Source organism: Pollachius pollachius, assembly GCF_949987615.1.
Source record: "Pollachius pollachius genome assembly, chromosome: 18".
Taxonomy (NCBI): Eukaryota; Metazoa; Chordata; class Actinopteri; order Gadiformes; family Gadidae; genus Pollachius; species Pollachius pollachius.
Window position 1 is genome coordinate 3061023 of NC_136951.1, and position 15035 is coordinate 3076057.

Consider the following 15035-nt stretch of genomic DNA (forward strand, 5'->3'; position numbering starts at 1 on the left):
TGGTGTTGTAAACACGGGCGTGCTATAGGGTAATGGTGGCTGTCGTTAGTGGGCTCATAATGAGCAAGATAAGGATCTGAGAGGAGGCCCCTGCTGTGTGTGTGCTTGTGTGCATGTGTTTATGTGTGTGTTTGTGTGTGCGTGCATAAATATCTGAGTTGCACCACACCATTGTTGTATTATCAATAGACATTTTGTGTGCAGGGAATGATCTGTGTAGGCTTGTGTCTCTGTGTGTGTGTGTGTGTGTGCATATGTGTTCTTGTGTGTGTGTGTGTGTGTGTGTGTGTGTGTGTGTGTGTGTGTGTGTGTGTGTGTGTGTGAAAAAATAAAGCTTCAACCAGGACAGCATAAAATAAGTTCTTTGAGCAGTTTTATTGTCTCTCACTGACTCGCTCTCTCTCACACACACACACACACACACACACACACACACACACACAAACACACACACACACACACACACACACACACACACACAGATACACACAATGAAGCCCCGTCCCACCTATTGCTTTTGTCAGTCGAAGGTTTTAGCAAAGCGGATTGAAAGTTGGCTTTGTTTGACCCATGTAATTGTGTCTTTTTATAAGCTGGTAATGGCAGGCCCATCTAATGTTGGGGGTCTGCGTTGAGATGGTCAGGGTTCAAAGTTAATTCTAATGTTTGATTTGTACCTGTAGGCAAATGTCACTAATATTGGTAGAAACTACTTGGTTCAGAGTTCTAGGGTTTTCTAGGGGGACTCTATGTCTGTTCTATGTTATGTATTTGTGTTCTATGTTCTGTTTGTGTGTTCTATGTTCTGTATATCTGTTCTATGTTCTGTATGTGTATTCTATGTTCTATATAGCTGTTCTGTAGGTCTTTTCTATGTTCTGTATGTCTGTTCTATGTTCTATATAGCTGTTCTGTAGGTATTTTCTATGTTCTGTATGTCTGTTCTATGTTCTGTATGTGTGTTCTATGTTCTGTACGTCTGTTCTATGTTCTTTATGTCTGTTCTATGTTCTGTATATCTGTTCTATGTTCTGTATGTTTGTTCTATGTTCTCTGTGTCTGTTCTTTGTTCGGTATGTCTGTTCTATGTTGTGTATGTGTGTTATATTTTCTGTATATGTGTTCTGTGTTCTATATGTCTGTTCTGATATGCATGTATGTTCTATGTTCTGTGTGTCTGTTCTATGTTCCGTATGTCTGTTCTATGTCCTGTACATCTGTTCCATGTTCTATGTGTCTGTTCTATGTTCTGTATGTGTATTCTATGCTCTGTATGCTTGTTCTTTGTTCTGTATGTCTGTTTTATGTTCTGTTTGTCTGTTCTACGTTCTGTATGTTCTGTATGTGTGTTCTATTTTCTGTATTTGTGTTCTGTGTTCTATATGTCTTTTCAATGTTCTGTGTGTCTGTTCTATGTTGTATTTGTTCTATGTGTCATTTCTATGTTCTGTATGTGGGTTCTGTGTTCTATATGTGGGTTCTGTGTTCTGTATGTGTGTTCTATGTTCTGTATGTCTGTTCTATGTTCTCTGTGTCTGTTCTATGTTGTGTATGTCCTGTAGGTCTGTTCTATCTTCTGTATGTGGGTTCCTTGTTCTGTATGTGTGTTCTATGTTCTGTATGTGTGTTCTATGTTCTGTATGTTCTATGAGATGAGATGATGAGATTAAACGTTATTGTCATTTAGCAAGGTACAGGTAGGGAGCAAATGAAATGCAATTGACATCCCAACAGAAGTGAAAAATAAGCATTAAATACCAAAGTGCAGGTTGAGTACAGTATTCTGGGCAGTTATGTAGACAATAGATGGGTTACGTACAACAGTGTATAATTATAAGGTTATAAGTAGAGAGTACAAATAGACATTCTATATAAATAATATATATGTATATATATATATATATATATACGTGTAATATGTATATTGCACATGTTAATGGGCAGATCAGGAATATAAATATATATATATATATATATATATATATATATATATATATATATATATATAGTGCCGGTTGATAACAGTGCAAGGGTATTGATGAAAAACAGTGAAGGAGAAAATGTAAACAGGTATATGTGTCTCTGTTGTATGTTCTGCATGTGTGTTCTATATTCTGTGTTCTGTAACCTGTGCTCTCCCTCCAGGGACAGAAGGGCCACCCTGGTGCTGCAGGCCTACCTGGGGAAGGGGTATGTACTGCTCTTCCTGTTTCATTAGTCGGCATTAGAACCCAATCTACCCACCAAGGATCTGATTCAGAAAATTACAGTTTGAATAAAACATCAATGAGTTATAAATTCCTCTCTTATCTGTAACCATTTTGTAAACAGCAACAGTGTTCATTTAGTCTATTTATCAGTGAATCCTCCCCTCGCTACATGTTCTGGTGATGAGTCACTCGGCTCTTCTCTCCCCCCAGCAGCTCAATCACTCTCTAGAGGGTTTGTTATTGGTCGTTTAGTAGTGTTGCAACTTTAAAGCATTTATAAAGTAGTAGTAAATAGGGAATTCACAGTTAATCCAGCATTTATAATCATGAATTGCAGAATAACTAAATATTTTCTGAGAGCAGAGAGAGAGAGAGGTGATAGATGTGATAGATGGGAAGGATGTGATAGAGAGAGAGATAAGAAACCCAGCAGGGCGAAAATTGACCAACCAGCAGCTTTTATTTGACTGTTCTGTTGACTTCTTTTGGATCCATCCTCCATCATGTTCTCACTATAAACCCTGATGTCCATGGCCCTTTAGAGCCCCCCTCCCTGTGTGTGTGTGCATCACGGCCCCCTTCTCAGAGCCCCCCTTCCTCTGTGTGTGTGTATCATGGCCCTCTTCTCAGAGCCCTCTTTATTGCCCCCAGAAACACAGCAGTGCTTAGTTCTCTCTTTCCTGGAACAAGCGGGAGGGTTGGTGGCCGCTGGGCCCGGGCCAGCAGGACTATTCCTGGTTCTGGTTCTGTGTCCGTGTGTGTCTGCACATCGTGCTGCTGCTGCTGTTTCCAGTGCTGGACTCCTCCACTAGTCTTCTATGTGTGTGTCTTCCAGAGGCCCCAATAGAGTTGAACATTTTACAAACTGTCAAACGCTTTAAAATCCACACACACACACACACACACACACACACACACACACAGACGCATGCACACTCTGACGCATACACACACACACACACACACACACCACTCTCCGGGTGATGTCAGAGGCACAAGGAGTTCCCTTCAACCCCCCGCCTCCACCGGGCACCACCAGTGCAGATCAGAAGGGGGATTCCCCTCTCTCTCTGGGTCATGTCCTCCTATTCCTAACCACCACCACCGCCACCACCCTTCACCACTCCCCCACTAGGACACCCCCTTGTTTCCCACGATCACTGTCGGTCCTCCTCCCGATCCTGTAGAAGGGGTTCCGGACCTAGGCCTGGTCGGCCATGACGGTAGAACCAATGAGACTGAGCTTTATCCACACGTGGTCTATGAAGCCAGCCCCATGTCTGCAGAGAAACATCCAAGTCTTCAAGTCATGATCACTGCAGGAGCTTCTACTTTTAGCTGAGCTTCTCCCTTAGTCTATGGTGAACCCTAACTGATCACTTCAAGAGCTTAGACTGTTCAATGAGCTCTCCTCTAGTGTGTATGATGAACGTTAACGGCACCATTTGTACAGTCGAGTGTTGTTATTATGTTGTGTTTGAGCAGGGCATGAAAAAGGAAAGAAAAATTTGATTGAAACAGTTGAGGTCTGTTAAATTAGAAGTTAACAAGAACATTCACATTAAATTGTCACTTTTATACTTTTACACACAATACTAGGATAACAGCGTTTTCTAGGAGCAGACTTTCCTCTGACACACAGGGTAGCTCACTACACTTGCTTCTTCACCATGGTATAGGGCCGATTATAGTGTGGCCCTGTGTTCTTCCCAAGACTAATACACCTTCTACTCTGCACAATGGCCTGTCTGTGTAACTGTAATTTTGATCTCTCTCTCTCTCTCTCGCTCCCCCCCCTCTCTCTCTCTCTCCCCCCCTCTCTCTCTCTCTCACCCTCCCCCCTCTCTCCCTCCCACCCCCCCCCTCTCTCTCTCTCTCTCTCTCTCGCTCTCTCTCTCTCTCTCCCCCCCCCTCTCTCTCTCCCTCCCCCCCTCTCTCCCTCCCACCCCCCCCTCTCTCTCTCTCTCTCTCGCTCTCTCTCTCTCCCTCTCTCTCTCCCTCTCTCTCTCTCCGGCCCCCTCTCTCTCTCTCTCTCTCTCTCCCTCTCTTACCCCTCCCCCCCTCTCTCTCCCTCTCTCTACAGGGCCAGCAGGGTCCAGTAGGAAGCCCAGGTGCCAAAGGTTATCCTGGCAGGCAGGTGCAGTAAATGTTCTGCTGTGACTGCTGTACAGGAGGCTTGGGGACACAGGGCATCATGGCCATAGTGGGCAGCAGAGACAGGATGGGGGTTAGGGCTTGACTGGTCTCAACACCTCGGCTGCATAAATAAACACACACATTACTTATTATTATATTTAATGTGATGTGGCTGCTACTATGTTTAAACCTGTTTAAGTTTAGTCAAGTTTATTTCATTTATGTTTAAAGTGCCTCAGATTATGTTTAAACTGTCTTAATATCTATATTTATAAACAGTATATTTATATACAGTATATATAGAGAGAGAGAGAGAGAGAGAGAGAGAGAGAGAGAGAGAGAGAAAGAGAAAGAGAGAGAGAGAGAGAGAGAGAGAGAGAGAGAGAGAGAGGGCCTATTGAGTCCTATTGATGGTAGCATGTCGACGTGTCCTTTAAAGCTTTACAGAAAAGTCTCTAGAGTTGTGATATCAATGAACCACTGACATACAGCTCCATCCTGTCTTCGCCCACAGGGTTTACCAGGGCCCGTAGGACCGATGGGCCCCAAAGGCAGTCGGGTAGGTGCACTCCTATGTTGGGACTCTTGTTTGACCCAGAGTGAGGCAGGATACATTCTGACACAAACCCTGCGAGTGTCCATTCCTGACTTTCTTTACTTTTGCTGTGTGGAGATGAGAAACTTGTTATTGAAATGAAGGAGATGAAAATAGGGCATGTTGTTTCATTAAAAACTCAAAGCAGGTTAAATTCAATGCTGCTGGGTACATAAAACATATATGTTTGTGATGTTTAAGTGTAAACAAGCACAAAGACACACATGCACACACAAATATACACAAGCACACACAACGCTGCACACTCGCGCACACACCAACACACACTAATAAACACAAACACACTTCCACACCAACACACACCAGAAAAAACACATACTTGCATACTCACAACACACATCCAAAACACCGATCAGGTGTTTGCGCAATGACCCTTCTCTGCTGTATAAACACACGCATTACTGAATGCAGCTGCAAAGTGACAAGCCTTATCCAAAATACAAACACACACCCCTTAAGTACACAAGGGCATGCCACACAAACACACCTTTTTAATGTGGAGTTTTGTTAAAAGGCTCTTTATGGGCCTCCCTGGCCCCTCTGAAGACCAGCTCCCCCCACGGGCTGGAATGTCCTGTTCAGCTCTGTATGAAGTCTGCTGTCTAATGGAGTGATCCGGCCTCGTTCTGTCTCTTCTTATCTCTCTGTTCTCTCAGGGTGCTACCTCTACCCCCTCTTCCTCTCTGTCAGTATACTGTACATGTTGTTGTGAAAATCAACAAAATGTTATTTCATTTTCATGTCATTTTGTTGCCATTGCTTGTCTGGGTTAGTGGTCATCGGTGCAGTGTTGCTTCATTTTTGCTTGCGTTTTGCTTCTCCTTCCTGTTGGTTTCCCCTCTAATGATAACAGCAGTAGGAAGCCCCCCCCCTATCATCAGAGATCCCTGGCGTGAGGGTATGTGCCCTTGGACTACATCGTGGAAGCCAGCACCATGCAGTCCATGGGCATATACACTTGCTTCAAGGCTTGGTTCTTCAATCGCCTCCCATTGGTCCACACCTGGGGCACATCTGGGCTACACCTGGGCGCCATCTGGGCCCCACCTGGGCCTCACCTGGGCTACACCTGGGACCCAGCATGCACTCTTTGTATATTTGGATTTTTATTTTGAATGTGCTGTTCCTTTTGTGCTTTGGTCATTCAACATCCCATAATAACAATACGACTCCTTCCTCTTGTCGTTCCCCGTATTCTGTAGGGTTTCATTGGGATCCCAGGGCTGTTTGGCCTGCCTGGGCCCGACGGGGAAAGAGTGAGTACTACACACCTTCTCAGACATAAAACACTGCCAGGTCATGGGAAGGTGTTCTTAAACATCAAGTGCATGAAACAACCCAGGGACCTCGTGGGGGCGAGAGGCAGAGCACTACGCCACTGTTTCACTCAGCTGTCGGCTGTTTAGACAGGAAAGAAGTCCCCTCCAGCTGCCTGTCCTTACTGCTGTTGAAGTCTCTGTGCATGTGGTTGTGTGACCGTGTGTGCGTGCGTGTGACCGTGATTGCGTGCATGCGTGCATGCATGTGTTTGTGTGTGTATGTGGTTGTGGGGGCGGGGGGGGTAAGTATTGATGACTCCCACGGAGCTTGTAAGCCCTCCTCACTTAGTTTTGGTCTTTGAACTTGCTGAACTCCTCCTTCACCTCCTCCTTCTCCTCGGCTCTGAAACATGAAGTGATTAGTCCACTTATGACGTTCTCCAGAGAGAGGGGGAATGGTTATCTGAGCTCTTCCCCAGGCACTCAGTCAGCCGGAAGGACCCAAACCTGGGGCCTGCTCGGGGTCGCACACACACACACACACACATGCACACGCACACGCACACGCACACACACACGCACACGCGCACACACACACACACACACACACACACACACACACACACACACACACACAACACACACTAGGTGCTATCTCCCCATCCTTTTCAGGAAGGTAAATAAATATGTTTACTAACGTACATATATGTATAATGTGAATATTATCCCTTGTGTTGGGATAAAGCAACGGTTCCAGCTGGGACAGGATGAGACTAGACGCCACGGACTTCTTAACACCTTTGGTTTTGAGGACCTTTTGTGTGTGTTGTGTGTGTCTTGGTGACGATGTCTCTAAATAACTCCCTCCTCTCTGTATGGCCTCTCTGTGTCTGTGTGTTGCAGGGCGCTCCGGGGGAGCCAGGGAAGAGGGGGAAGATGGGTAGGCCGGTAAAGTTTTGTCTCAACATACTTTATAGATAAACCTTTCTAAGCATGTTGATGGATTGTTTTGCAATGTTTGTTTGCGGGTGCATGAGTCCATTGTCTGTAAAAGACCTTTCTGTCTCTTAAATGGCAAAAAGAAAAGCTGATCGAGTGTTTAGCATATCCCAGCGCATCCTGACCAGGTCAGATTACATACAGTTTGATTTGTCGCCTTCATTGATTCATTGGATGGTCAACGAACAAGGAGTTTTATGCATTGACAGGTTTCATTTCACAAGTATTGTTATGTTCCTGCATCACTGCTCAATGCTTGCTAAGACAGCGGGCTAACAAAGCTGTAGTCTTCCCTGTAGTCCTTCTGTTACTAGAGGAAGAATCCCTGCTCTATTGAAATGGTATGGGCCCCCCTCATAGCGGGTCTGCAGCCCCTCGGAGGGAGCCCTAGATCTGTTCAGTGTTCTAGATAGACAGTGCTGTAACACAGAGAACTTTTGGTAAAGATCATGCAGCTCCTAAACAGTGCTAAGATCACGATGCAGCTGGAGCTTATTCTGCCTTTAATAAATAAGAAGTTTACAAATCTAACAAACACATGCAGCCTCCGAGGTCCAAGTGTGAGGGACAGTTTCTATTTATTCTACTTATTCTACAATGGCTCTATTGTTTACCAAAGGAAGGATGTGTGAACAAATGGATGATTTGTTTAATGGATTTGCATGAACATATAATTTATATGTTCAGGATTGTGGGAGCATTGAAAACCAACACTGTTCGCAAATTATATATTTGGGAACACTACTTAACAGATTATTATTATTATTATTATTATTATTATTATTATTATTATTATTATTATTTGTATTATTATCCCATTAGAACGATCAATACATGTATTTCAATGGTCATTATGCAATCATAAAAAATGAGTTAAAAAGCACATTGAATCGTTCCCCAGAACTCTACTGTTGCTGCTCCATGCGTGTCTCGCTAGTGTACAGCAAACATACAGTACAGGGCCAATTATCTTCATATACTCCCCAAGGCTCCCGGACCGCAGACAGCAGTCACGCTGGACTGCTGGCAGATCCATAGAGAGCAAGAGCGAGAGGTCTCTGCTCCGATACAGGGATGAGCATTGGAAGTAAACACAGCCCTCAGAGAGCACATGGAGAACAGCCATCAGAGCTGGCTGAGCGGGAACACAGAGAGTACAGGAGCATCACGCTCTGTGTGGTGGATTAAAGCTCTTTATCATATGGAGAAAAACTCTGTTGAATTTAATAATATAATCATTTAATTCAGAAAGGTTGTGGTTTCTGCTCCATTTCCCTTTTCTTTTCCTTTTGGTCTGCTGTGTGGGCCATGTTTCTTCCTCATAGTTTATATATGAAATACATTGATACAGTCTTATACAGCTATTGGGACTTTTATATGTTGTATCCCAAACGGACTTCCCTAGGTTCAAAGCATTCCGGATAAATGTCTAGTGGTCTGCAGAGTAGCTCCACAATAGATATAACGGCAGAAGTCATTCAATTCCAAACTGTGATTTAAAAAGCATCCAAAATCCTTGAATATAACGAGAATTTTGCCACCCCTTGTTAGACTATAATTTTTAGTTCCAATGAGAATTCCAAGAGTTCCAATGTCCTTTTTTGGACCATAACTCAGAACAAAGAAAGAGCATAATCAGATGTTATAACACAACATAACCAAGCTGTAGAGTTAAAAAGATCCTACAGAGCAAAGAAATAAGCACAAGTAAACCTTCAATCCTTACAGTTAATATCCACAACCAACAAGAACCATATTTCTATCCTTTCCCAGCAGTACCTTCAGCAATTAACATTCTGAAGGGGACCCAAACCAAACCCTCACCCAGTGCTTGTTTGGCAAAGCTGCATTACAATATACATTGTGTTGTAGTCTCTCTTCAACAGTCCCCTGCCTGCTGCAGAGCTGGGTTAAATCTCTCTTTAAAAGCTCAACCACTCTGCTCTTTGGTTTCTATGTTTGGAAAACCATTTTGATAGGGTCAACGCCCATCCTGCCAGGATAAGAACTCATTACAAACATCATGCCCTTTGTTCATGCTCCCTGTGCTGGAGGTTGTGTTTTAATGGACTGGAATTGATACAATTGTGAAATTATAACATTGAATGAAAGTAATCGTCTAAGGAGCTGCTTATGGTATGAAAATGACAGAGATAACGTTTTATATGCTTTAGCGTTAATGATGTGTTCAGTTATATTCAGAGTGCCACGCCACCCCGCAAACTCTTATTAGACATATTTAAAAAGTCACCATTTGCATTCAAGTTGCCCCTGTGTAATACAAATACTTTACTGAGTTGGTGAGTTAGTTAGTTAGTGATTTAGTGACTTAGTGAGTAAGTTAGTGAGTTAGTGAGATAGTGAGTTGGTGAGTTAGCGAGTTTGTTCGTGAGTTAGATAGTGAGTTAGTTAGTGTGTCTCTCACCACATGAGTGCTGATGGGGTTCTGATAGTAATGTCTCTTCTGTCTCTCCAGGGCTTTCCAGGTGACTTTGGAGAACGAGGACCACCTGGACCAGATGGCAACCCAGTATGTCACACACAAGCACACACACAAACACACACAAACACACACACACACACACACACAAAACCACACACACACAGACGCAAGCACAAACAAACACACACACACACACACGCAAAAACACACAAACAAGCACATGCAAACAGACACGTACAAATGAACGGACGTGCACGCACATGCACATGTGCACACAAACACTAACTCACACATACACATACACACACACACACGCACACACACACACACACACACACACACACACACACACAAAAACATACAGAAAGGGCAAAAACATACCCTACACACATTTGCACCAATTAGATAACAGCTAATTACCTCGGCACAGAAAAAAGAGAACACACTCTTCAACTGGGCTTAGGCTTAGACGCACACGCGTGCTTGCGCTCGCTCTAGGTATTAGCCTGTCGAGCTGGGCCCCTTTGTCCCTCCCTCTCTGTGGTACTCATGCTCCTGACGGACGAAGGCCTCCCGTCAGGACAGGAAGGGCTTTGGAGAGGGATTTAGCATCCTCTTTTCCTTTGCTCTCCTTAAAAAAAACGTTTGAGTTGAAAAGTCGGTCTTTTATCTGGCCTCTAAGCTAGGTGGAAATAGACTTGGCCCCTGGAGCAGCAGGACCAATGAGAGGGGTGGGGGGGGGGGGGAACAGAGCTCTCTGTGTGTCCCAGAGCCCCTCCCCCCCCCTTGGCCCCCCGTACCCCCTCGCCCTCGCGCGCCCCTAGCTCTAACGTCCTCCTATGTGCTCGGACAGTCCTACACACCCTCACAGATACACAGCACACCTATGCTTACACACTCCTGATCACACACACACATGCGCACACACACACACACTTGCATAAACCAATACACACGTGCACACACAAACACATTCACCTATGCACATCTGCACACCCCTACACACACACACACACACACACACACACACTGCCCCCTCTCATAGGCTCAGATGAACACTGAGCCACTCTTCAGCGTATGTTTGTTTAAAAAGAGCCAATAACTCCAGAAACCTGCTTGTTCACCCTCGCTCTTCATCTCACTGCTCTTTCTCCTCTCTCCTCTCTCCCCCTCACTCCTCTCTTCTCTCCCCCTCTCCTCTCTTCTCTCTCCCCCTCACCCCTCTCTCCCTAGGGTGACCTGGGAGCCCCTGGGCCCAGTGGAGTGACCGGGCTGATTGTGAGTAGCACAGACCCTAACTCTCATGGCCCCTAACGCTCAGTGTGTGTTCAGATGCAGGGTATATGTGATGCATTACAGTGTGTTCATCTTCAGTGTGTCTTGTGTGTCCATGGTTGCTATCATAATATGGGCATCATGTTATTTGGACTGCCTTCTCAATAACATAAAAATAAAACCACCAGCCACCAGCCTAATTCCTGATTTATTTGTTTACATTTACAATTTCATTTAGGGCATTTAGCAGACGCTTTTATGAAAAGCGACTTACAATAAGCAAAAGAGGCTATTCAAGCTCTAGGTGAACCCTGAACAAGTGAGTCTTGAGTGAGCGACTCTGATTCGCTTTTACCCATCGAAACCGTCCTTCACCATTAAGTTTTACACTTACATTTTAAAGTTTTATGGCAGTTAAAATCATTCATAAAGTTATAGTAATAAAAAACTAAAATATCTAAAGAGTGTTTAAGCCAGTTACTTCATACAGATACTTACTAAGAAATACAACTTCGCCAGTTGTCAAGCTTCTTGCCTCAGGGCAGTTGATTTCATATCGTTTGCTTTTTAATTTAGCGAGGATAGACAAATGCCCTCCTGCCAGTCCCCTAAATCGATCCCCGGCCGGACGTCATTATGTCTGATTATATTGTTTCTCTGGCCCCCCCCCCCCCCCCACTCTATTCTGGGCCTCTAATTGGAGCCTTTTGCAGAGACATGTGTGATTACAGCTCAGCCTAGAGCTGCTGTCCAACATGTCCGTTTGTCAACAGTCTCAGTGATCAGCAGCAGCCCCACTCAGCGGCAGCTAACCGCTAATAAAACTCCAAAGGATAAAATGTGTCTGGCAGCGTCTCCAACAACCCAAAGTAATTGTTCCCTGAATCAATTGGGTCTGGCAAGAGCCAGGATTTTTTGCCAGGAGGATGATGTAGAAGCAGTTTTCCTTAGTCTATTTATTCTTTTTATTATCATACTCCAAATCGAATGACTTTGAACGAAAACAATTCTAGAAGATCTAGAAAAAAGTGACGCAGTGCAGCATTTAATTATAACGAGGTTACCTGGTTCCACACTGGCAGCGGTTGGTGAGGAGATGAACAAACATATTTACTGCTGCTTGGCACTACAGGGGTCTGTCTCTTAGCGATCTCTGCTGCTTTAAAAAGCGAGAGACCCTTATGACGGTAGAAGTACATGCCTGTGTAGGATAGAGAGGGAACAAAAAAGTGTTCCTCTGCTGGTTGTCTCACTCTTTCGCTGATTATGCCCTAAATATTTAATTAATAAATAATATTTATTCGTATATATACTAATAGTATTATCTAAAATTAAAATAAAATGATAAAAACATGTGAACAGTGACACATAAAGTATTAACCAATATTAAACTTCAACATGCGATACATTAATATAAATATGCCATGTGTATTGAAGTCATTACCAGCCTTGTCTCTCAGTATTTAAATCTCTCTGTAATTTTCCTCACAAATTGTCTGTAAAATGTGTTCCTAATGGTTGAATGTTGTGTAAAGGAATGTGTAAAGGATTATCTCAACCTTTGAATGTGTCTTTGCTCAACGGTGCCCGTCCTCAGGACAGTGCCTGACTCCCTTGTTCCCCCAAACCTTGGTAGCCTTAGTAAAGACCCTGTAATCAGAGCACGTCATCGGTCGCAGAGCCCCTTTCAACGATTGCCGAGATGTTTCTTGTATTTCATCAAGAGCATGCATCGCATTAGACCTAAATCTGCTCCAGAGACTTGGCTCAGACTTTTTTTGGAGCAATTCCTGGTATCCAACATTTATTGTTTGGTTTTATCATGCGTTACTTTGTGTGCAGTATCAAATGTATTGCAATGAAAAACGGAAAAGCCAAGATTGTTCAATGTATATCTTTGTGTGTGTGTGTGTGTGTGTGTGTGTGTGTGTGTGTGTGTGTGTGTGTGTGTGTGTGTGTGTGTGTGTGTGTGTGTGTGTGTGTGTTTGTTGCTCATGTGTTCATATGCAATACTTACAGATTGTTGTGGCTCTTTTGTTGGTGTTAGGGCGACATGGGGCCGGTTGGAGAGATGGGCCTGTCCGGACCAGGTGGACTGAAGGTAGTTGGCCACAAACAGAAACTGCTTCCACTTCTCTTCACAGACAGAAAACTCTACAAAGCGATACAGACAATGTTATATGTTTTATGGAAGCTAGCACGATCCACGGAAATGATTGTGCTCGTTTTGCATGAATAAAGTATTCATTGAATTGCAATCCGGAGTAGAGTTAATGAACAGTATTTGGGGGAGAACTATCAATTCCTTTGCACATAGAGTGTGACATTCAGTTAACTGAGGTTTTACTAATTAAAGTGTGAGTGAGTCCCGTTAAATTCGAATGCTGCAACATTTAAAACAATTCCTTTTTGGCGGACAGTTCTAGAAAGGAAGGGGCGGCGTGTTATCCCCATGATAACGACCCTTTTCCAGTCGGTGATCCACTTTTAGTGCTGTTGCTTTGTAATAGTGTTTTAATTAGCCATAGTGCATATGAAATGCACCATGGCACCATTTACATTTATGGCATTTGGCAGACGCTTTTATCCAAAGTGACTTACAATAAGTACATTTGTCAGAAGTCATGCACCGAGGCGTTATATAAGTGTATATAAATATAAGTGTAAGCATAAACATCTCTCAGCCCTCTGTCGGTACCGCGAAGCTTATGCTAAGAGGCACCTTTCACGTCACAAATGAAAAACGTTCACAAACTCGGGCGGCGACTGTTCGGTTTTATCTAAATAATTGTTTATCTAAATGTCTATTTCATTAAAAGTTATAAAATAGTATAGATCACTATGTGGAAGATCACATATTACCACGTTTAAAACCCCTAAAAAAGGGAATTTGGATTTGGTATGGTCTCTATATCAGTTTCTTTCTTTAAATGTATGTTATTGTCTTTTTTCCAGGGGGTACCAGGAAACCCAGGCGAACCAGGACTGAAAGGTGATAAGGTGATCTGAATATTCAGTTATTGGCCTGTATTTATGCAGCATGTCATGGAAATACCTTCTTTGCCTTCCTCTTTTCCCTGTCTCTCTTCACAAAGCGCACTCGAATGGGCTTTTCCATTACAAATACTTAGTTTTTTTGTTGCTAAAATAAGGCTTAGACTTACAGCCTAATCAATGCAAGCCACAGTAATCAATGCAAGTCATTGTGCAGTAGTTATTATGCATGGTTTACATCTTTGCTACCCAGTTCTTTTTTGGATATGTCTTCAGGGAACTCATCTGTTGAACACTTGCTTACTTAGTCACCACGGAATCCCCTCCCACCGACAGATGAAAATCATTTGATGAGGCTGGCTCAAATTCTTACCATCATTTCTCCTGTCAGGCAGTCTGATTGATTGTTTTGTATTAATAGTGGTCTGTGAGTGTCTGTAGTACATATTGCCAGTTCCAACTGCTGAATATGATGACTGGGGCGAGAGTGTAACCATGTTTCTTTTCTGTTTCTGGTTTCCCTCTTCTCCCTCTGGCCTTCTCTTCGTCTTCCTACCCTTCCTCTGTCCGTCTCCGTTTCTTCGTCTCTCTTCCCATCAGGGTGACCTTGGAATTCCTGGACATCAAGGAGAGATTGGCTTCAAAGGAGACAAGGTATGACATACTATGACAAATGTACAAGAGACTAAACACCTTGAGGCCAATGCCGTTTTTGACTAAAGCGTTGAACTGCCTCCTGAACGCAAACCCTCAATTTACGTTGGACTTGATTAGAGGGGTTCAGTCAGTATATTTTTATGTTTTTCCATAACGCTGTCGTTCCACATAAAACATCTCACAAGAATGTCACCCTCTCTAGTGTTGTCCGTGTGATTATACCAAACACATTCTTACCTTGGGTGGTGTTGGCCTCCAGGGTTATCCAAAAATATGTCCGAATAGCTCTGAGGGCTGAATGTATGGAAGTATTTTTGAAACAACTTGGTTGACGACAGTAGAAGTATACAGCGCCAATGCTGAGCCATGTCTGTATGGATGTGGATATGTCTTGTGGATGTTGGGAAGGAGAAAGCTATGGACTTGTTCCAGTCTTCTCCTTCACA

At 43.5% G+C, this 15035-nt stretch overlaps 1 protein-coding gene across 1 annotated transcript in view; it reads left to right on the top strand.

The window, feature by feature from the left end:
* The window catches only part of col27a1a (collagen, type XXVII, alpha 1a), a 67035-nt gene that overhangs the window by 28288 nt on the left and 23712 nt on the right, over positions 1-15035 (top strand). The window contains exons 8-17 of the mRNA XM_079755833.1: positions 2146-2190; positions 4294-4347; positions 4861-4905; positions 6165-6218; positions 7125-7169; positions 9697-9750; positions 10897-10941; positions 12986-13039; positions 13894-13938; positions 14533-14586. Coding sequence (XP_079611959.1) covers positions 2146-2190; positions 4294-4347; positions 4861-4905; positions 6165-6218; positions 7125-7169; positions 9697-9750; positions 10897-10941; positions 12986-13039; positions 13894-13938; positions 14533-14586 — 495 coding nt within the window. The remainder of the gene's footprint in view (positions 1-2145; positions 2191-4293; positions 4348-4860; positions 4906-6164; positions 6219-7124; positions 7170-9696; positions 9751-10896; positions 10942-12985; positions 13040-13893; positions 13939-14532; positions 14587-15035) is intronic.